The 24,005-nt window shown below is 45.2% G+C and overlaps 2 protein-coding genes across 5 annotated transcripts in view; both read right to left on the bottom strand.

Moving 5' to 3' along the window:
* The window catches only part of LOC123505732 (glucocorticoid-induced transcript 1 protein-like), a 45,810-nt gene extending 28,675 nt beyond the window's left edge, over window positions 1-17,135 (bottom strand). For 2 of the 4 annotated variants that reach the window (XR_006675245.1, XM_045257382.1), the window contains exons 1-2: window positions 16,923-17,135; window positions 12,103-12,202 (exon numbers count right to left, since the gene is read on the bottom strand). Coding sequence is in view for 2 of the 4 variants with exons in the window: in XM_045257382.1 (XP_045113317.1) it covers window positions 12,103-12,202; window positions 16,923-17,003 (181 nt within the window). In the remaining 2 variants the exon portion in view is untranslated. Of the gene's footprint in view, window positions 1-5,597; window positions 5,955-12,102; window positions 12,203-16,922 lie in introns of those variants that run through there. The other 2 variants (XM_045257383.1, XM_045257384.1) reach the window with 2 other exon arrangements.
* Window positions 17,136-19,153: 2,018 nt separating this feature from the next.
* The window catches only part of LOC123505731 (cadherin-related tumor suppressor-like), a 194,332-nt gene continuing 189,480 nt past the window's right edge, over window positions 19,154-24,005 (bottom strand). Inside the window, exons 12-14 of the mRNA XM_045257381.1 lie at window positions 23,742-23,901; window positions 22,860-23,523; window positions 19,154-22,486 (exon numbers count right to left, since the gene is read on the bottom strand). Of these exons, the coding sequence (XP_045113316.1) occupies window positions 20,817-22,486; window positions 22,860-23,523; window positions 23,742-23,901 (2,494 nt within the window). The 3' untranslated portion in view covers window positions 19,154-20,816. The remainder of the gene's footprint in view (window positions 22,487-22,859; window positions 23,524-23,741; window positions 23,902-24,005) is intronic.

Raw genomic sequence — 24,005 nt, 5'->3', positions numbered from 1 at the left:
CCTGGTGATTTATTTTTATCATGGATGGTCTTGAGAGAGAGAGAGAGAGAGAGAGAGAGAGAGAGAGAGAGAGAGAGAGAGAGAGAGAGATTAGGATGATGTTATTTTTCTAAGCTACAATAATGATAATGATAGAGAAACCTCTGATCATCATTTAGTCTCTCTCTCTCTCTCTCTCTCTCTCTCTCTCTCTCTACCTGTAGCGTCCTGAGGTGACATGTTATCCCTGTTATACCTTCCATCTCCCTTCTCCTTCTCCCTCTCCCCTCTCCCTAATTACCCCAGTCACAGGTAGGAGCGACCTTCACCTCTCCCCTCACCCTCACCTCTCTCTCTCTCTCTCTCTCTCTCTCTCTCTCTCTCTCTCTCTCCTTACGATCCCTACACACGTCATTTTCCTTCCCTCTCCCTTTTTTTTCTTTCCTTCTTTCCTTTTCCTTTATGTTCCTCTTTTCTATTCATTCCTTTCCTTCGTCACTTATCAAACACTCTCTCTCTCTCTCTCTCTCTCTCTTAGTGACGTTCCTTTGACTCTTAACTGTACAAGCATCACCGTCACCACCTTCCAGACACCTCTCCTCCTCCTCCAGTTCCTTCGCTCCTTCGCTAGCCACGGCGTTGGGGAAGGGGCGAAGGGGAATGGGGGATGGAGGGAAGGAAGGAAGGACCTGCTGGCGTTGGTCCAAATAGGCCACACGCAGAAGACGGGAGACCGGGTGACAGGAGAGCTGAGTGGGTACGAGTGTAGTGCCCCTCCTTCCAACCCCCCTTCCTCCCCCTCTCCCTCAGGGTATTGATGTGACGCCGGCAGGAGGAGGAGGAGCAGGAGGAGGGAAGGGTGGTGGTAGTGGTGGGTGGTGAGAGAAAGACGGGAGGGTGTGGGTAGTAATGGTGTAGGAGTGGAATGTTGTAGTAGTAGTAGTAGTAGTAGTAGTAGTAGGAGGAGGAGGAGGAGGAGGAGGAGGAGGAGGAGGAGGAGGAGGAGGAGGAGGAGGAGGAGGAGGAGGAGGAGGAGGAGGAGGTAGTAGTAGTAGTAGTAGTAGTAGTAGTAGTAGTAGTAGTAGTAGTAGTAGTAGTAGTAGTAGTAGTAGTAGTAGGCACATTCATCCACTAAATTCTCCATCAATTCACGCAATAATCATCATTTAAGTCATTCATGCCAGCGGCCCGTCATTCATTACCACCACCACCACCACCACAATATTATCCCAGCCATTAACAAAAATGTAATGACCACGTGTAGCACTTACCCTGCCAAATCACCCTCCACCCTCCACGCCACCACACAACTGACTCATTCATCGCACACCACCGCAATTACTGGGATCACTCATCACTACCACCATTCCACCGCCATTCACCACAACACTGAACTCTTGAGTGTATCCAAACATCACTACCACACCATCACTCTTACTACAACTCCTCCTACTACGCCTACTATTACTACTGCATTATTCAACCACCTTCACCACCACCACTACTACAGCCACACAATACATGTTTTCTGGGATTTAATACTAAACTTTTAACATTAGGGGATCCGAGGAGCCTTGTGTATTATATCTATCAAAGCCTGAATGATTTAGTGGTAAGTAAGAGGAGGTGGAACACTTGGAGGGATGACAGTGGAAGGACAAGTGGAGAGAAAATATAACAGACAGAAAGGAGAAAACAAATTGGTCTCACAAAAAACACAGAAAAATAAATAAGTGGTCAATGAATAAGAAATGAAAGGAACAAAACACACACATATATACATACATACATACAAATAGGAAGCTATCATCATCACACTCCTTCACCTTTACCACCATCACCACACCCTCCCCCACCTCTCACCACCCCCCACCAAACACACTTCTAGGTACTCTTTTCTCTCTCTCTCTCTCTCTCTCTCTCTCTCTCTCTCTCTCTCTCTCTCTCCGATACCCTTCCGTCTCCCTCCCCCACAACCTCTCTTCTCTCTTTCTCTTACTTGCATCTTCTCCCTCCCCCAACACCTCTCCACTGCCTCCCGTTCTCTCCCACTCCACATCCCCTCCCAACCTCTTGTCCCCTTTCCTCCACTCAGACCTCCTTCACCTCTTCTCTTCTCCTCTTCCTCTCCTCCTCCTCCTCCACCTAAAGTGAACGGAACATTTTCACCTCACATACTCCACTGCCACACGCTTACTACTACTACTACTACTACAATGCTGGTAAAACGTGGTGGTATAGCAGCAGCAGCAGCAGCAGCAGCAGCAGTAGTAGTAGTAGTAGTAGTAGTAGTAGTAGTAGTAGTAGTAGTAGTAGTAGTAGTAGTAGTAGATGTAGATGTAGAAGTAGTAGCAGCAGTAGCAGTACTAAAAAAGCAGTAATAGTAGTAGTAGTGGTGTGGATGTGGATGTGGATGTGGATGTGGATGTGGAGCAAGAAGTGAAGTGGTGGCAGCAGTGGCAGTATATGCTAAAAGTAGTAGTGGTAGTAGTAGTGGTGGTGGTGGTGGTGGTGGTGGTGGTGGTGGTGGTGGTGGATGTGGATGTGGATGTGGATGTGGAAGTGAGTGGAAGTGGTGGCCGCAGTAGCAGTACTATAAAAGTAGTAGTAGTAAAAGTAGTAGTAGTAGTAGTAGTAGTAGTAGTAGTAGTAGTAGTAGTAGTAGTAGTAAAAGTTGTAGTAGTAGAACCGGCAGCAGTGACGTAATATAGAGTAACATTTACCGTAAGTAGTTAGAACGTTAAGTAATTACCAGGGACATCATTAGCAACAGCATCAGCATCAGCATCAGCAGTAGCTCAGTAGTAGTAGTAGTAGTAGTAGTAGTAGTAGTAGTAGTAGTAGTAGTAGTAGTAGTAGTAGTAGTGAAACTTAACAGCAAGGAAATGGAGGTACCGAGGGAGGGAGGGAGGGAAGGTACTAGGTAGGTAAGGAGGAATACAAGGGAGGAAGGAGGGAATGAGGGAGGGAGAGGGAGGGAGGCGTTCTACAACTGACATTGATTACAACTCAGCGCCACAACCACCTTCCTGCTACACGCCTCTGTTTCGCCCACCCTTCCACCAACAACGCCACACTACCCTGTCCAACACACACACACACACACACACACACACACACACACACACACACAGGTTATTTTCTGGAATTTTTATAGTGTTCTCGCGTTTATTTAAGTTTTCTTCACTTCTCTTTCACTTGGCAAGGTAAGAGAGAGAGAGAGAGAGAGAGAGAGAGAGAGAGAGAGAGAGAGAGAGAGAGAGAGAGACGACTGAAAACCATGAGTTACAGGTGGAGAGAGAGAGAGAGAGAGAGAGAGAGAGAGAGAGAGAGAGAGAGAGAGAGAGAGAGAGAGAGAGAGAGGTGGGGAAGGAACGACGAGGAGGAGGCAATGACATGGCGAGAGGAAAAGGAGGAGGAGGAGGAGGAGGAGGAGGACGCCGTAGGAGGAATGGTATGCGCCAAGATATGTAGGCAAGACGCGGTACTGAAGGATGCGGCACAGCAAAGGGCGTAAGGATCTAGAGAATCTACTAACGAAGAACTGAAGAGAAGGAAGAGATGTGTGTGTGTGTGTGTGTGTGTGTGTGTGTGTGTGTGGAAGAAGCAGGGAGGCGGGGCGGCGGAGGTGTGTGTGTGTGTGTGTGTGTGTGTGTGTGTGTGTGTGTGTGTGTGTGTGTGTGTAAGAAGCAGGGAGGCGGGGCGGCGGTGTGTGTGTGTGTGTGTGTGTGTGTGTGTGTGTGTGTGTGTGTGTGTGTGTGTGTGTGTGTGTGGGGGGCGTGGCGGAGGGAAGAGGCGTGCCCGGGGAGAGCCTATTCCATCCTCTCTCTCTCTCTCTCTCTCTCTCTCTCTCTCTCTCTCTCTCTCTCTCTTATCCCTATTCTGTTCCGCCCCACCCACTTCTGTGCTTCTTTATCCTATCCCAACCTTTACTACTACTACTACTACTACTACTACTATTACTACTGAATCCCTCCCACACTGTCCCTCCCTCCATCACCCCAACGCACACAAACACACACACACACACACACACACACACACACACACACACACACACACACACACAATCCCACCGTTTAATTTCTGTTCAAAGTCTGCAGTCCACCTCTGTTATTACCAGGGCAGGGAGCTTTCTCGAGGGCACCCTGTCTTTGTTACCGTGAAGTGTGTGGAGAACAGTAATGGTGGACGGAGAGAGAGAGAGAGAGAGAGAGAGAGAGAGAGAGAGAGAGAGAGAGAGAGAGAGAGAGAGAGAGAGAGAGAGAGAGAGAGAGAGAGACGGGGGGTGATTGGGAGGGGGGTTTAGTGCCGTGAGTGAATGTTGGAGTGAGTGTGAGGTGGCTTGAGATGTGTGTGTGTGTGTGTGTGTGTGTGTGTGTGTGTGTGTGTGTGTGTGTGTGTGTGTGTGTGTGTGTGTGTGTGTGATTCACCTCGGTCGTCTGCTGGTCACCCAGCCAGTCTTCCCCATTACGGAGCGAGCTCAGAGCTCATAGACCGATCTTCGGGTAGGACTGAGACTACATAACACACTCCAAACACCGGGAAAGCAAGGCCACAACCCTTCGAGTTACATCCCCTGCCTATTTACTGCTGCTACTGAACAGGGGCTACACATTAAGAGACTTGCCCATTTGCCTCGCCGCTTACCGGGATTCGAACCCGGCCCTCTCGATTGTGAGTCGAGCGTGCTAACCACTACACTACACGGTGTGTGTGTGTGTGTGTGTGTGTGTGTAGAGAGAGAGAGAGAGAGAGAGAGAGAGAGAGAGAGAGAGAGAGAGAGAGAGAGAGAGAGAGAGAGAGAGAGAGAGAGAGAGAGAGAGAGTACATGAATACATCAGAACAGATACTATATAAGTCTGTAACGGGGGGAACCATTTATCTATTCAGGTACTGCTACTAGTAAACTGCGCGTGAGAGAGAGAGAGAGAGAGAGAGAGAGAGAGAGAGAGAGAGTATGGTGGCTGGCAAGCAAGCAAGCAAGCAGGCAGGCAGGCAGGCAGGCAGGCAACCAGGCCAGGCCAGGCAGCCAGGCAGACAGGCAAGCAGACACACGAATGAAGGAACGGGTGGATGGAGAACACACACACACACACACACACAGACGGACGGACGGACGGACGGGCAAACAGACAAGCAAAACTAGCTCAATATAACTTGCGAGGAGGAGAGAATCCGCCACCAACTCACACCTCGTTCCACTATAACACACACACACACACACACACGGGGCACGTCCATTGTGGAGCCAGAGTGTAAAAACCTTTCCTTTGTTAGAGAGTGTGTGTGTGTGTGTGTGTGTGTGTGTGTGTGTGTGTGTGTGTGCGAGACTTGCTGGCCAAATTATCCCTAGGGCGGTATGCAACAAAGGTCAAGGACGACTCAGCTTCAGGCAACCCAAGGAAGAGGAGGAGGAGGAGGAGGAGGAGGAGGTGACGAGGAAGAAGAAGAAGAAGAAGAAGAAGAAGAACAAGAAGAAGAAGAAGAAGAAGAACACCGGGAGGAGGAGAAGTAGGAGGAAGACGTAGAGTAAGTCCTAGCCAGAGGCGCACTACACACACACACACACACACACACACACACACACACACACACTCTCTCTCTCTCTCTCTTACCTGTCAGAAGGATGGCGGGGCTTCCTCCTGCCGCAGCGCTGAGCTTCTAAGGATGGAGAAGGTGGCGGTGGTAATGGTGGTGATGGTGGAGGAGGTGAAGGATGAGGCGGCGGAGGAAGAAGAGGCGAAGGAGGAAGGGAAGGAGGGATCTTGTGATGATGATGATGATAGTGGTAGTGATGGTTATGATGAGTACACTAGTAGCGGATCTGGATGTGGTATGGACGCGTGTGTAGCGAAAGTAATGGTAGTGGTGGTGGTGGTAGTGGTGGTGGTGGTGGAGGAGGTGGTGGGGGCGACGAGGAGTGGTGGTGGAGAGCAGCCGCCACTGCCACTCCCGCCGGGTTACTACTACACACAGCACCAACACGACCCTCCTGCACCGCCGCTAGAGGTCCGCCCCCTCTCCTCCATCCCCTTCAGCCCCCCCTCACTACACCCGTAACACACACACTCACACACACACACACACACACGCGCATACACTCCCTCCCTCACTACAAACAGCTCCTAATTCCCACACTTCCCCTTACACATCCCCAATGTCATCTCCTCCCTCGTCCTCACCCCCTTTCCAGAGAGAGAGAGAGAGAGAGAGAGAGAGAGAGAGAGAGAGAGAGTGTGTGTGTGTGTGTGTGTGTGCATGGTGTAGCGTAGAGGTGTGTGGAAGGCGCATGCTCCCTCCGTAGTCCAGTCTCTCATTGACACAGCTGGGGCCACCACCACCGCCGCCGCCGCCGCTACCACCACCACCACCAAGCAGGCTTCAGACGTTACCCGGCCGAGCCACACCACGCCACGCCTCGCCTCGCTCTCCCTGGTCATGCACTCACCCAGACACAGGCAGCGGCCCATCATGGACCAGCCTCGCCTTATCGAAACAGCCAGGAGTGCTACACAAGCCTAGGTGAAGGGAAGGGTACGGTAGTGTGCAGTGGTGTTGCAGGCGGTGGTGGGTGTAAGCCTCTCGCCACGCCACCATCACCACCGCCACCGCCACCACGCGCACTCCGCCATGGTCGCCAGGTGTGTGGTGGTGGCCACGGAGCCTCGCCCTTACCCGCTGCCTCCCACACGATCAATAGTGTAGCCTGCAGAGTATGAATGTTGTACTCCAAACTTACTACGTCCCCCCCAACGCTCACTCCCCCTCCCTACATCTCTCTCTCTCTCTCTCTCTCTCTCTCTCTCTCTCTCTCACCCGGCGGAGGAAGAGGAGTAAGGAGGCGTGGCCCAGGCCTTCGGAAGAACCGCACTCACCTGTCTTCGCCACGCTGCTCCACACTGACTCTCCCACTCCACCTCCTTCACCACACTGCTCCACACTCCATCTTTCTCTCCCCCTCCTCCACCACGCTGCTCCACTCCTCCATCTTTCTCTCCACCTCCTCCACAACGCTGCTCCACACTCCTTTATCTTTCTCTCCACCTCCTCCATCACGCTACTCCACACTCCACCTCCCTCTTTCTCTCCACCTCCTCCCCCCAAACTGCTCCACACTCCATCTTTCTCTCCACCTCCTCCCCCACGTTGCTCCACACTCCATCTCCATCTCTTCCACCACGCTTCTCCACACTCCACTTTCCATTCTCTCTACCTCCTCCACACTACACCTCCCTCTTTCTCTCCACCTCCTCCACACTACACCTCCCTTTTTTTCTCCACCTCCTCCACACTACACCTCTCTCTTTCTCTCCACCTCCTCCACACTACACCTCCCTTTCATTCTCCACTTCCTCCACACTACACTTTCCTTTCTCTCCATCTCCTCCACACTACACCTCTCTCTTTTTCTCCACCTCCTCCAAACTGCACCTCCCTTTCTCTCCACTTCCACTCAATTCTACATTACCCCTCTCTCCACCTCGCTGTTCATGTTACCTCCCTCCACTTCCACTACCTAGCTCCACACTATCTCTCTCCCCTTCACCATGCTCCATTCCAAGGCATTTCCTCCATGGCCTCCACTACGTTACTCCCTCCACCTCCACTCTAATGATCCACACTACACCACTTCCTAGTCCCGCCCCTTCTCTCGTCCCTCCACCACCACCATACTCCACACTTCCTCCTCCTCCTTCACTATCACGCAACTCCATCCTTCCCTTCTCCTCCATGGTACTTCACTCCTCCCCTCCTCCTCCTCCTATTCCTCCTCGACCTTTCCTTCTCCACCAATACTCCACTTCTTCCTCTTTTACTACACTGCTACGTCTCTCTCTCTCTCTCTCTCTCTCTCTCTCTCTCTCTCTCTCTCTCTACACACACACACACACACACACACACACCAGTAGTACACCACGTCCTACTCATCACCACAAACCTCACCCCCACCACCACCACCACCATTACCATTACCCTGGCCTTCCTTCCTTCCATTGACTCATCCATGCCACAGATTTCCATTATTCCATTGTCTCATTCATTTGGGACGCTTCACGTACTACGCTTTCATCTCACTGTTACACATGAAGCTACTACGCACGCACGTCTCTCTCTCTCTCTCTCTCTCTCTCTCTCTCTCTCTCTCTCTCTCTCTCTCTCGTTTAAAAACGCATTATTTTCTTCCGATTTAATCTCTTAAATCAGAAACAGTGAGGCTCGTCTCAAATATCGGACACTGCCACACATCTTCACGCGTTACACGAGTAGGAGGAGGAGGAGGTGGAGGGGGACGAAGAACAAGGAGTAGGAGGAGGAAAATGAGAGAAAAGTCAACTGCTTCCGATCTGCAGTCGTGCGTATTGTTAGCTGCGACGGTCGGTAATTATTCAACGAAGTGTACTGTGTGTATACCGCCGCTGTCAACCAAACGCTGTCACGTGTCTCGGGTTGTGTAGTATGGAGTAAAGGCGTATGGCTTGAGTTAGTAGTAGTAGTAGTAGTAGTAGTAGTAGTAGTAGAAATGTGTGTGTGTGTGTGTGTGTGTGTGTGTGTGTGTGTGTGTGTGTGTGTGTGTGTGTGTGTGTGTGTGTGTGTGTGTGATCAATGTTTTTTTTGTTTTTTGTTTATTGAATATACCATGGGATTTGAGGTGCTCTCTCTCTCTCTCTCTCTCTCTCTCTCTCTCTCTCTCTCTCTCTCTCTCTCTCTCTCTCTCAGAAATACATTTCTCCTCACTCGTAACATCGTTCTACACATCTTAAGTATTAACGCTCTCTCTCTCTCTCTCTCTCTCTCTCTCTCTCTCTCTCTCTCTCTCTCTCACCTTAGAACTTTCCTCCTCCTCCTCCTCCTGGTCTCTATATCGTCCATGGCATCATCTTACCTGGAACAACAAAAAACAGAGTATTAGCACCATGACAAGTAGCTTCTTGATGTAATCGTATCAGTAAGCCGGGAGTTAAGTGTCATTCCTCCACCTAAGTATTACAACACATGACAACATTGCTGAAGAAGAGGATGGGAGACGAGATGATGACGACGACTACTACTACTACTACTACTACTACTACTACGGACGAGAACACTACTGAAAAGATGACGGAAAGAAGGAATGACTGTACTTTGTTCCTACTGCTATAACTCCTACAACCATTCCTCTTGCTGTTGTAGGTGATGGTAATGGAAATCAGTAACGATAAGAGTCACTGTAGCACCACTACAGAATATCATATCATCTTGTTCCCGGCGGCAGAACATCCACGAGGAGTCTCAAAAATCAAAACAACACAGCAGCGACGACACACACTACACAACACAACACATCAGAACATTGTCACAAAACACGCACTGCCCTCTTATTTTTTGTTATGCATCGCCACCTGATCTCTTCCTTTCCTTCTCTTTCTCTTATATCATTATCTCTAACTAGGAGCTGCTTTGTGTAGGTCAACAGTGACACTCGACAACAAAACATAACAAAACACCCATTACATGTTTTTGTTATGCATCATCAGTTGGGTCTTTCTTTTCTCTCTCTCTTATACGATTTCTTGTCAGGTGCTTTATGTAAGTCAATGAGTCTTCGCATTTTCTTTTCATGTGTTTTCGGTTCATTCTTGTACGCTTTGGGCTCTCTAAGACTGTTTTCAAAGGACACTAATATGATTGGCTGGGTTCTCAATGGTATAATCCAGTTTATGATACAAAACACATGAACTACCACTAGCTTCTTGAAAACATACCTCTGAGCCTCAATATCTTGCAATACACCTCGTTAAAAATAGTCCAGTAAAGACGCTGTAACGCTTTACACTATAATGTCTTACCTTGCAGCTGTGTAACTGTCGTACTTCTTTCTATGTTACCCGATATTTTGCGTTCCTCATTACCTAGAAGGCACTTACTCGTTTTCCTTCTAATTTTCTTCCTCCTTTCATTCTTATTAAAGTATATTCTTACTTTCGTATTTCATTTCCTTGCTGCCGTTTTCTTTGTTTTTTTATTAAGAGGGGACAACTGGCCAAAAAAAATAAATAAATTAAATAAGACCCACTTTGATTAAAAAAAAAAAAGACCTACACATAACATATGAACACGTGTTATACTTCCAAGTCTTAACAATCCCTTATTCAGTTCAGCCTCGTGCGATCTATTGGTATGGCTCCTCCTGCAGGCCAAAGGTGTGTGGGCTGCGCGACGGTCACTCATTAAATATGAAGCCTCTCCCGGCGGACTCTGATGCTGCTCAGCCCATTCCCGGTCATCATAAATTGATACTCGTGGCGCATTTTGTTTTGTACACTCGTGGGGAGGCTGGTGAAGAATGTATGGGTGACGTATGACGGGGATTCTTGAATGTGTGAAATGGTGAGTGACACATGAATGGAAGTCCAGGGAATGCTCTCTCTCTCTCTCTCTCTCTCTCTCTCTCTCTCTCTCTCAAACGCTTTGGTATCCTATTTCAATTATCTTAAACAGCCTTAAATTGCAGTTACTGTCGATTTTCATGGTGTTTATATGATTCTTGTAGTAATTCAACAAGGATTCTGCATCATAAAATGGAACATTATATTTGTATACACATGGGAAGTGAGTGAAGCATCTCTGTGTCTAAAGCCAGTAGTGAGATGGAAGCAGCAAGTCCTGAATGAGTTTTTTGAATGGCTTTCCACTGTTCCTCTCCTCAAATCAAGGATCCTCATCCCACTCACTCTAGCAATTCACAACTACTAGGGGATACACAGCATATCCTCAAAATAGCCAATAATATTCAATAGTCAAGAGGTCTGTGTCTGTGTGTGTGTGTGTGTGTGTGTGTGTGTGTGTGTGTGTATATATATATATATATATATATATATATATATATATATATATATATATATATATATATATATATATATATATATATATATTCTTCTGTTAAACTCATTTACCTACTGAAAAATCATTATCATGCATAAGGTAATAAAATAAACAGAAAAGTAGTAAGAGGTAGTTCTCAATGAAGGTTTCATGAATGAGAAAAAAATCTGGCAGGAAAATTTGGGAGAAAATTAATCTGAATGCAGTGATTCAAGGAACCAAGGTCTTCTTAGGAATGGACAACAGTTTTGGTCCTGATATCTAAAGTACTGCACTTATTCAACCAAATCAGTTGCTCTAGCTCTACCCTCAGATGAATTTTGTAGTCTGAGCTTCCCTGTGTGAGAGAATGGCCTCAGCTGACAAAGGAAAATGGAAGAGAACATGTTCTTGGCAAGGGGGTAACTGAAATAGGAGAAATTCATGAGCATGATGGAGAGAAGCTATGCAGTAAATACAGCCCTAAAAATCACCTTGGGACCTGATCACTATTGTTCTGTTGACATCTAAGGCAGTGAACTTTACATCTCCATGTCAAGAGTTCAATAGCCTGTAGTGGAGCCTCTCATGGCTAAAATTTTATCCTGCCTTCAAATACATACAGGTGTTTCTATAATGCATCTAAATGAGGGAAGCATCATGACAATTTGTCACATAATATCCAATTATTTTTGTTCTTAAAATCAAGATAACCCATGATTTATTGATATGCTTGAAGACTAAAGCACAGCAGAAACTTGGCATTTTGCTTAGATGACAAACTGGTCTGCTTCCTTAAAAATGTTGGTAAAATGCATCATTTCAAATCTTGAGCAATAATAAAAAGTTTGGATCTAATGGTCACTAATATCAGGAAGCTAATGTTAAATACATAAAATATATTAGCAAATTTTCCCCAGTGGTCAAGTGTAGTGGCCACACTCAGCTAAAAAAGAAAATAATAATAAAAGAAAAAAATGTACTCAAAGTTCAAATCCTTGGCTGGATAGACATAAAAAAAAAAAAAAAGCTAACAGGATCTGAAGGCAAGAGAAACGTACTATCCTGTGTGTATGTTGTGAGTGTGAATGTATATGTGTGTGTGTGTATGCTTTATGGGACCAGTTGTATTAAATTGAACATTTAGGGTGGACACAAGATAATGATTATGCAACCATAGTTTATATGAAGAGATTTCACTTTCTTGGAGGTTTTAACTCACATGACAAGGCACGTTTGTCACGGTCATGCAAAACACAAGTACGCACACTGACATACCTTTGGTTGGGGTGGCAGTGCTCAGGTCAAGGCCAGGTGTGATTTCTGTATCTGGAGAAATCCTGTTCCTAAAGCGCAAAGGGCTGGTGCGGTGCATAGCCTGCAAGCAGAATGGATGTTGTAAAGAGCTACCATTCAATGCTAATTGTTTCATAATCACACAAAAATATTACAATATTTCCTCCAAATAAAAAGATTACAAGAATGCACAGAACCAACATAATAATGTGGCTCACACCTCACAAATTTTTTGGTTGGGTAAGGAAAACTGAAGTACGACATTCCTTCCACTACAAACTTGTGATTTTGGTAGGTCACCATCCACCTTTTGCTCAAAGCAAGTGACTTCGACATCTCTGACTAGTTGCATGGGAAGACAAAAAGAACAAATCATAACCATCCTGCATGTGCAACATTAAACATACTGAGACCATGTCTATAAAAAACAACACGAGTAAGTAAGTTGCAATGCATCAATAACCTCAACATTCTGAAGAGTTATGCTTCTGGGCACCGTCCTGACCTCTTGTCATCCTTCACTAATAAGCTCCCCGTCATGAAGCAAGTGTGCCATGTGACTAAAATATTTTGTTTGACTAATGTTTTATTGTCATTGACCTCCTTCAATCACGATCAATATTCATATATTCTAAGATAGCTTGAAAGGGTTATCAATGGAAGGAATGTTTCCACTGGATGTAAAGAGAGGTTAAAGGAAGAATATTCTTATTCTGTCAGCATTTTCATATAGATTAAAAACTTGGACCTGAAACAGCACTCAATAAAAAATGTAAGCTTGACAAATGAGTTACGTATCTGAGAAGGGCATGTGGAACAAGATGAGATGATGAGAGCAATAAAAGTACGTATGTGAGATGCAAGACGTATAAATTTTGCATGGTTAAAATGGGAAAACAAACACACAAAGATGGTGTGACCATGAAGGATGAAGAATATCATTGGTAAAGAAAATAATGCTACTTTACAGTGTCCTATGTTGCAAGTGCTTTGAATGACTTGTTCAACACAGTGAATACTAACAAAAAGTGAGCATGTATATATACTGTAGGTAGAATCAATAAAATCACAGCCTTAATCAGTAAGAGGATGTTGCCTATCAAAAAAATCAAGCTATTAAAAATGGTAACTGATTCATAAAAAAAAATAGCAGGTTCAAGCCACAGTGCCAATACCAATAAGCTGTGATGTTTCTGCTCCTGTCTTTCTAACACTCACTCACAAGTATGACTTTAAATTATGAGACTGGAATTTCTAGTTAAAATAAATGCATCTTACCGTTCAGTGCTAAATAACAGATAGATAATTATATACAATTGATGAAGCATTTTTGCTGTGGTACAGTCATGCTGAGGCTGCTAACACTGAAGACACCTAGGAAACCATGAATGAGTAGACCAACCTTTTGCATAGCACAGCTCATATTTTTTAAGAAAACAACATAACTGAATTAATAATAATGCTTCCTCATGCCTACATGAATGGCAAAATGAGACTTCAACTTGTCCCTCTACAATTCAACAGCCATCCTCTATCCTCTATCACCAGTCCCTTCTTGGCTGAAGCAGGGAGGTGGCAACAGTGATCCACCATGTGATGGAGAAAGTAGTTTCTTCTTTTTTGCACTTGGTCAGAAACACATTGAGGTCTGGATGAGGGAAAGTTATTTCTGCTGCTTCATTCATGACCTTCGAAGACCCTGCAGACTTCTTCATCCCCACATTCCATGGTCTTCCTTTGAGGGGTCTTCTTCCCCTGTGCAGCAATGATGCTAAACATTTTCAATGTTTTTTTAAATGCAAATTCCTCCACCCCAACTCCTATCTCTGAGACTGCTAATAGGTGACAGGAGCACCTTAGCTTCTTTCACTCTTTGCTTTGTTGCCATGTCTACATCCTCATTAAAGAATGCCATTCAAATCAGGTGCTCCATCAGACACCAGAGATGGCATGTAAAGACTGTGATGGCAGGATCTGTGTTCTCTGAGGGCCTGTATCCATACACATCCTTTCTCTAGAACTAGACATAGATCAAGGTGATGAAAAGCAAGAATGATCTGATGCCATGCAATTCCTTGATGATGAGATGAAATTTGTCTCAGGAAAAGAAAGATCTTCAAGTCACACAATCCCTTCCTCATCCACTGCACGTCATGCATCGCACCTGAGAGGCTGAGACTTGGCTCACTGAAGAGCTGAGTACTCTGTTCGCACTTGCTGTTCCTTCACAAACTGCTGGATGTAGAAAAATATGTGTTCATGGAACATCTCACCTTGAGCCTCTTGAAGACACTAGATAAGACAATCACTAAAGCATGATGATAAGTTATCCATACGAGTTCCTTCCAAAGTCTTTCTATCAGCGTACAGGCTCCACACTGGATATTCATGTTGGAGGCAGCTATATCAAAGATTAGAGCTTGAATATGAGGATGGAGTGCCCAACCATCAAGAGCCACCATGCATGTCATCTCCATTCCCCTTTCTGTCTTTGGCATAGCCATTAAGTTCTCAAAACTGCCCAGTAACAAACACACCCACGTGGTCCATCGTCCCTCCATACCAATTCCAGTGGAGGTGAAGCAGACCTTTCAGAATGAGGTCTTCTCAATCTCAAGTGTCTGCTTGAAGCCATGCCTACTGCCTAGGACTATCCTTCTGGAATTGAGAGATCACGGCCAACTGTCCTTACCATGGCTTCCACTACAAACATGGCTTCACAGTCCAGATGTCTGACTCAATCAAGTAGCAATATGACAGCAGGAGAGGCAAAGATGATCTTTGGTTCCTTGAGAGAAGCTGCGGACGTTGTAACTGAGAATATGAACAGTCTTTGTTGTCCTGGGATTCAAGGTTGGAAGAGGACATGGAAGACAGCTGGTCTGCTGCCACTAAAGATGAAGCTGCTTTAATCTCTGCCTTCATCCTTCTTGCCTTCTCTTGTTCTTCCCAAGGTTGATTCTGACTCTTCTTCCCTGTTGTCACAAGATGAGGGCCAGACATGCTGCAGGAAGTGATGTCCTCTTATTGCATTTAATACAAAAACAGAACCTCTTTGATAGTTATCTGTGCCAGGATGTCGCTGGCTTTGATATGAATGAGTTCACTGAAGGAGTCCTGCAAAAATCCTTCCCTGCATGTCACCTTGCTTTTGGCCCTTCTTGACGTTCTTGTATTCTTGCATCTTCTCCAACTTATGAACACAGGATTGAAAGCTTTTCATTCTATGAAGTTAAGCATTCTGAGGTGTCACCACCAGTTTTTCTCATCCCCCCAACTTTGTAACTCTGTACAAGGGTCTTATCTGCCCATGTATGGAGTACTCTTTACATGTATGAGGATTTTCCAGTCACACAGTTTTATTAGATAGGAAGGAATCTAAAACTTTTCATCTCATCAATACCTCTCCTCTGACAGACTGTCTTCAGACTCCTCTTTCTCACCCCTGCAATATTGCATCTCTTACAATCTTCTGCTATTTTCAAGCCAACTGCTTTTCTGATTTTGCTAACTTCAGCCTTGCTGCGTAAAATAAGACTTTCTTCTTCCTCTCATCCCTATTCTGTCCACCTCTCTAATACATGAGTTAACCAGTACTCTCAATCAATCATACCTTTCTCTGATAAATTCTGGAACTCTCTACCTGCTTCTATACTTTCATCTTCCTATGACTTGACCTCATTCAAGAGGGAGGTTTCAAGACATTTATCCTTTTCCTTTAGCTAACTCTCTCGGACCTGCACAGGGACTAGCATTCCACGTGAGCCTTTCTTTTTACTCTTTCTTTTGTCTTTGGCCAGCTTTTCCCTCTTATATAAAAAGGAAAAGCAGGTTCTGCCTCAGGTGAAAGATCACAAAACGAAGATTTGAGAAAAACACAAGGAGACATCCTAATAACTATCATAACGGAGCACTTAGTGTATTTGATGTTCAGGATGCCATCAGTGAAAGAGAGAAAAACAAAGATGATACTGGAGTGATCTTTAAAATATGCATGAAATCATTTAAATTTTGAAACACAGCACAGGTACACATACATAGTAGAATAAAAATAATTTTGTGCATTGCACATCCTAGAAACATTTAAAATTAACATGTATTTGTAGACCAGGCTAATGCATCAGCTACATGTGTGTGAAGGACTGTCATTAGGCGTCTAATTGCTACTGAAAGTGGATGACGTGAGCACCCGTACAAACTTTTAAATATAATGTACAAAAGGAGCACTATGCCTCTCTAAATCTCTTGGCAGAATCATTAAACTAACCTAATCAACCAAAGAGGAATTTCATTCCTTCATAGCCCACCAGAAAATCTATTTTAGCAAACCCCTTTGTTGATTTCAGTGTAGAAAGTTCACCGCTGGCACAGGTAGCTTGTGGGGTGGACAGCGTATGCACCACTGATGCATTCAGCACGAGTACTGATATACTGAAGGCAATGGCAACAAACAAAGGTGAAACACCACTCACTACCCACACTGCATTAACCAAGTACAGACACAATATCTTAGTGGGACTTTCAGTACAGATCTCCATTCTTACCACACCTAAGGAATGGTGCTCAAAATTCTGAGAGCCCAAAAGGTGGTGGTGACCCCAAACAAGGTGACAGGTGAGTAATAAGGCTCCAGAGGGCACCTGTGGACCCAGGTAATCAGTGTGACACAGGTGGGTCCTATGAAAGACCCATGAAGACCCCAAGAGGGGGGAGGATCACATTAAAAGCACAGGGAGTAACATGAACACAGAGGGAGCGTGAGGAGGGGCACCTGAGGCCCTGCACACCCCAGTGGTCCACACCTGGACTGGCACCGTGGCTCTGAGGGGGCTGGGGCGGCGGCTGCTCCTGGCCTCCCGCTCCCCGGCCCCAGCACCCGACATAGCTACTCAAGGGCGTCTCGGGGCCCCAAGGAGGACACTGATGACCCCCGCAGGAGGCCACTTGGAGGGCGCTACGGGAGCTCACAACTCGGGTCAGAGGTAAACACTTTCAGCTGCTGGCGCGTCACGTGACTGCACTGGGCTGCGGGATTGGAGCAGAAGTTTAAGGACGTCAGTTTGAAAAGATGCCGCGAAAAAGGAACTTGTCTTGGAGACCCAATGATAAACCTGCAGGAGGACCTTCATTGGGGAATTTTTCTGCGTTTCAGTCAAGCAATGTTTAGTGCCTTTATTCTTTACAAATTAGTTTTCCCTGAAATTCAATAAGAGAACGGTGTGATGTTATCAATGGTCACATCAGCAGTGGCATGTGATACTGCACCATGAGGCATGAGCAGCACTAGTGCATTCAAGATACATATCCCTCCTTCATGGTTAGTATACCTTGGCTCCTTGTGGTTGCCAGGATTAACGTCTGTGTGATACTGTTTAGTGTCTACACTCTAGTATCTACAGCTTTAATGCACACAGGCACTTGATGACCTGTTTCCCTGCAGTGCTAATCGCAGATATTCCCTTGTATTGTTTTGATGCTGTGCTCTTCGAGTATGATTTTTTTTCTCTAACATAGCGGCTCTGAACCATTTGACAGAGTATACTAGCTTATGCATGGCTAAACAATACCACCTTTAATTCGGTAATAGAGCATTAGTGAACTGACAATGCAGCCATGTGTAAGCTGCTGGAATTAGCCTCTACCTAGGTAGAATAGTGATTGCACATATACTAATATAAGTCAATGCAATAATTAACAAATTTATTAGTTAATTGATTAATTAAAAATGCAATCGCGTCTCATACATAAGCAGCGCATAACTATATGCAAATTTTCCATGTGTCATTGTTCATCCGAGTCTTGCACACACACACACGCACACACATCATCAAGCTCCCCTTCTGACTGGCTGGTACTGAGCCGCAGATGTTGGTCAGGAAATGTGGTCGTCAATGTGTGTGACGTCATGGGAAGCATGAAGGTACAGTACAGTTTAGTAGTACGCATTATTACTTATCCAAACTATTCAAAGTGAATTTTAGTTTATATTCCAATTACTGATCGAGAGTACATAATTTAACTTTCATAGCGTTCATTGATTTCTTTCTCATTGCCCAAATTTTCCTTCTTACTCTTTCTTTTTTATTTGATTCTTCATAAATTATACAATTTTAGTTTCATATTTGTTGTTCATGGTTCATCTGGGTCGTTCACCTGGTGGGCTGGATCGGGCCTGCGTGGTTTCTTGGACACATTCGCTGGAGAGAATGGTCGAAGGATGGAAGAGAACGGAGGAAACTCAAGAATAAATGGAAGGAATGCATAGGGAATAATTTGAGAGAGAGAGAGAGAGAGAGAGAGAGAGTTGATACTATTGAGGAATGGCCATGGGTATATGGTTGAGACTGCAGTTCGCCGGAAAGGTCAAGGTCTTTCACCACGTCACACCTGCTACTGCCTCTCACGGCTGTTTCAAAAATTAAGTTTGCAAAAAAGATAAAAATGAAAAGCCAAAGGCAAGCGTAATGTAGTACTTTCTGTGCGTACCTTACTTAGAGAGTACTGATTTCTTTCCTTCAGCTTGGTTTGAGATACCTGGTCTGCTTCATACACATTTCCATTATTCTTACCATACACTCTCACTCCGGTAATTCATTTTTGCTGCATGATTATTTTTCACAGTTGTTTTAAATTCCACATCACTGAAACTGAAAATACAAAACCCACCTTTAAATAGAGATTTTTAATCCAGGAAAGCAAACTGACCAGAAGTAGTGGTGGTGTAAACTTCCTGTTTACATTTCCTCTTTCTCAATCATGTTGTGGATTGTGTTGAAGAGTTCATGCATGTAGTGTGATAAAGAAAAAGAACTTACAATAAATGCATTACCTATATTAATATTCTTTAGATGTGTTTCTCTTTGATTTTTAAATTGCCATAAAGTAACTAAATTTGCACATCAGTACCTAAACAATCATGAGTTTTATTTCCACTACAGAAGTATTTATAAGAGGACTTGCATTATGTTCAGAATGATGTTCAGAATGGGAAGGAGTCCTAAGATTGATCTTTGTCACTTTTTCAAACCAACACTCACATTACAAAGGTTTATTACAATATCACTATACATCACATGTTGCATGACATCGCAACACCTCTCGCCGCCATTCATACAGGAAAAAAATAACAACAACAAACAATTTGGCACACCTTGCGTGGCTTGACGTACGAGATATACTGTACAAGAAGTCGATTATGTACACGGGGCGGGGAATGTACAAGAGCCATACTGTTAATCTAATATAGTACACTGTTCGGTCCACTGCTGTTGAGGTTTAGCACTCTCTTCAGTGAAACATTCTTTCAGCAAATTTGGATAGCTGGATCACTCTCTACACAATAATTACAAGACTATCAGTATCCATGAGAGAGATCTGGGTGATTCATACACTAATGATCTCATTACTAAGCACCATGACACCTGTTTGAGATGAATATTTTCTGGTCCTACAAGTGAGGGCGTGAACCTTCTTGTTGCGGCTGCCTGAGCACAGGGCAGGTGTGGGGTGGGAGGCTCAGGGTGAGGGTCAAGTATGAATGTGACGGAAGATAAAGGTGAATGAAGGACAGGTGTAGACTGGAGAGTCAAGTGGAGGACACTGAGGTGAGTTTTCATAATGATGTTTAAATACTATTGAAAGAAAAAATGAAAGGTAAGATGTGAAAGAACCAAAATTCTTCTTGCAGGTACAAGAGTTGATCACATGTAGCATGGCTGCCCTGGCTCAGGTTTAAGTTCAGTAGTCAAAAGGCATGGCAATGTTACAAGTAAATGAAAATACAGTAAAACTTACATAAGAGTATGTAAACAAATTTGGCCTCTGAGAATTCACATGACAAAGACTGACTTGCTCTGTTCCACAAGGGAGACAAAGACAGACTGTATTTGGCAACAGCAAACCAGAATCTAATATTAACAATCATAACAGTTTTGGCAACATGAACTCGAGTATCTTGTCAATAAAAGGTCAACACACTTCTTACCACACACATATACTATTTATATATTTGTATATATCCATGTATACCTTAATATAAATGCATACATACAAAATATATATATAACAATGTTTGATATTCACTGACAATGAAACATAGGGTGGTATAGGCTCTGATACAAGCTAACAAACAGATCTTGCATCACAGACTCTCCCACAGTGTCACTGACTTCATCACAAAGGTTTGTCACTTTTTCCTCAGTTCAAATAAAGTTCTAGTGATGAAGTCATTATCCCACTTTCACAAGACCTCACGTTAGGACACAGCCCACTAATGTTCAGTCACTTTTCTGTACATAATCCTGGGCAATGCATATCAGTTGTTTCATCAGCAAACAATTTGAACGTCCTCAGCTGGCCAAGAGCAGAGAGGCGCCATGGTTTGAACTAGAAGCGTAGTGACTTTACACCGTCATAAGTGTGGTGGTGATAATGCCTGTCATGGGAAGAGTGGTAAGGTGGATGGTCCTGGATTCCACTGCAGAAGCCTGAAGACCTTGGCATGGGCAAGGCTTCCCATCTGAACTCTCTTCATTCCTATATCTGTCTCCCTCATGGAGCCAGAGTCCTCCCCAGTGGGTACCGGGGATGATGGCAGGGGATTCTGTTTCCAGGAAACCTAGGTTTCTTTTGTTCCTCCTTATAACCTATAAGCTTTGGCGGCTGGTGACACAAGCCTCGCTCAGCTGCAGCCACCGCTATACATACTCCTCGTTGGGTTTGGGAGTGCCCCGGGTGCTCACTCGTCCATTGGTGGTGTTGTCTGGGAGCTCGGCAATGTCCTTGAACACACCCACCAGGCTCTCGAAGTTGGGACCCCAGTTGAGCAGGTAATCCCATCCGAATGTGGAGCCGTTTGGGGGTTTGTAGGAGCTCATGTTGCTCAGGTCGTCGTCGGACGCCACCAGGGTGCTGAGCGAGCCGCGAAAAGAATCAAAACCATCATAGTTTTTGGCTGATTCATTGTCGTGTTCGTTCTCATTGTCCACCTCCGCCAGCTTGCTGAAAATCATGTTTCCCGGGCCAAAGTCACGGGTCACTTTCTCATAGTTATTTTCATATTCAAACTCTGAGCATGTAAAGGAGTCATTGCCAGACTCATCAGTGGAAGAATCTGGAGGCTCCAGGAGTTCAGTATTTGTTTCAATGAGCTCCGCAAGTTTGTCTTTCCTCTGGTTGTCTTCGCTGGAGGAGGACACAGCATCCAGCGTGGAGACAAGGGAGGAATTGCGAGGCCGTGTGTTGAGCCGTTCTATCTCCTCTGGGGTGAGGCCCAAGCTAACACTGCTGTCATGCTTTTTCTTCTTAGTAGATTGAGATGATGCATGCATTGACCCAGATGACTGGGACAGATGTGACACAGGTGAGTTGAGAGATCTCTCACTTGTGGACATCACATCCTTCACCCCTGGACCCTGTGAGGAAGCTAACAGTGCTGTCTGGAGGGGCTTTCCACTAATATCCTGTAAAGTGAGGATGCGTGGCGTCTGCTGAGACAATTCTGAAGAAGGAGACAGGCGGGCAAGGGGTGTGGTAGCCTGCATTTTGAGGACAGATGGAGATTCTCGTGGTGCCACAGGGTTGGGACTTTGCCTCATTAGGTTGCGGGGACTCTCGCGGTGTGGAGTGTTGGGAAAGTTGTGTGGGGAGTGGCGGTGGTTGTGCTTGTGGTAGCCAGGCACATGTGGGTTAGTTTTATACTTTCGGACATTGCCATCCCTATATCCTTTGTAATGGTACACAATATCTATGTCAGAGGGTGCAATGGATGAAGCATTTTCTAAGTCATAGTGTTCTGGTGCCTCAGAGTCTGGCATGTGGCCCAGTCCAGCCATGGCATCACGGTCCTGCAGTTGAGATTCATCCACACGTAGTGGTACACCTGGAGATTTGTTCATCACCTCCCGCTCAATGATGTCTGGCCTCTGCGGTCGGTCATGGTCTCTCTCCTTGTATTTCTTGGTGGCCAGCTCCTGGGAGAGGTGGGTGCGCAGGACATCATCAGTCATCTCAGCACTTTCCACATAGCCTGAGTCCTGTGGGGATCTGCCAGAGTCTGAGGAGGTGTTGGCTAAGAGTGCTGATCCATTCTGCTTGACGTGCACTCCACTCTTCTCTCGGCGTTGGCGGCGTACACGGTACACAATGAATGACACCAGAATGGCGACCAGCAGTAGGACAAAGAAGACAATGACAAGAGTAATGCCAATGGAAAGAGGATCAGTGGAGGCAGCAGGGCCAAGATCTGCAGCTGTACAGTCTGTCACTAGAGACACTCCACGTGCCACAGCCTCCAGCAGTGATCCTGTTGAGTTGAGCGGCTGGACCTCTCCATCTACACTGAAGGTTGACATGCAGCCCACAAATCCTGACAAAACAATGTGGTTAGTACCTTCATCATTCTAATCACATCATGCACATACAAGTATGAATAAAATTTGATCTAAATTGAGACTCACTTTATCATAGATGGATTAATAACTTGAATATTACTTTTATTCTAGATGAATTACTAACTTGACTGTAAATATATTTAGTACTATATTGATGGAAATAATAAAGGTATAAAAATATAAAAAGAATCAGTACATCGCAAAAAAAGCTTACCTTACCTGGCTGTTCTAATAATTTGCTATTTGAGCATCATTGACAGTAATAGGATAATTTATTCTAAAAGATGTAGGTAGGACAGACTAGGTGGAATAAAACAATGCTTAAACAGTAAAAGAATTTCAACTTACCGACAGGAGTGTAGGGGAGCTGACCAGAGAAGCGAGGGGCAGCACCCAGGGTGAGGGAAGTGAGGTAGGCATCCAGGAAGTCATGAATGTAAGGAAGATCCAGCTCCTCACCAACAGGCACACCATCCAGCACCAGCCTGAAGGTGGCCTGGGCAGCTAGCAGGGTGAGGTTGTGCCAAGCCCCATCACTGACTGACATTTCTGGAATAGTCATATTGATGGGCTGATTGGCACCCAGCTTGGAAGTGTACTGCAGCCGTCCTCCGCGTACCTCCACCAGTGTGAAGTCATTGTTGGTGGCTGAGTGCAGCAAGAGTCCATCTTCCATCCTGGTGCGGAAGCTGAAGGAGAGGCTCTTGGGTGGCGGAGGTGACACTTGGCGAGAGTGACGGGAGCGTACTTCCCGTGACCAGCGGGAGTGTTGCTCATAGAGGCGTGGCAGCAGCTGGCGGCGGCGGTGCTGTTCTGTTATGAGGAACTCTACATAAGCACCACGGGTGAAAGAGGCAGGGCGGAGGGATGCTTCACAGTCTGGTGCCACCAAACCATTGGCACAGCGGCACATGTGAGTGGACCAGCGGTCGAGGCAGGTGGCACCCTCACCACATGGGTTCCCTGCACACACGTCAGCCACTCGTTCACACGTGTCAGAGATCCCTCGAGCCTAAGGAAATACAAGCTGTTAGCTACAGAAAGGAGAAAAATGGAAACATAATGATAAGGTGGCTGGTGAGAAGTTTGTAAGGAAAGTTTACTTGTGATAAACAGTAAATGAATTAAGGTACAAAACATGCTCATTTCATACACAAGTAATTTTGTTTACTGTCTGTAAACAAAAAGAAAGCAAAGTAAATGAAAAACAATCCATTGTCTGTTACTTACCTGGATGGGACCTGTGAGATTAAGTGGCCGACCATTTATAGACACTGTCTGGATGCATCCAATGAAGTCATCAGCAAGAACTTGACCTGGCCGCTCTTGTAGGGGATCAACTGTCATCACTCCACCCAGGTACATGGGCTCATTGTTGAAGTTAAGTGTCCTGCAAACCATGAGTTAATAAGTATGAGATGGAGTTAAGTTTATTACAATATCTAAAAAGTTATATTCATCTACTGCACATTTCAGTGAGAAAGTTCAGTCATC

Source organism: Portunus trituberculatus, chromosome 18 (assembly GCF_017591435.1).
Source record: "Portunus trituberculatus isolate SZX2019 chromosome 18, ASM1759143v1, whole genome shotgun sequence".
Lineage (NCBI taxonomy): Eukaryota > Metazoa > Arthropoda > Malacostraca > Decapoda > Portunidae > Portunus > Portunus trituberculatus.
Note: the sequence above shows the minus strand (reverse complement) of the source record. Positions and strands in the feature narration are given on the sequence as shown.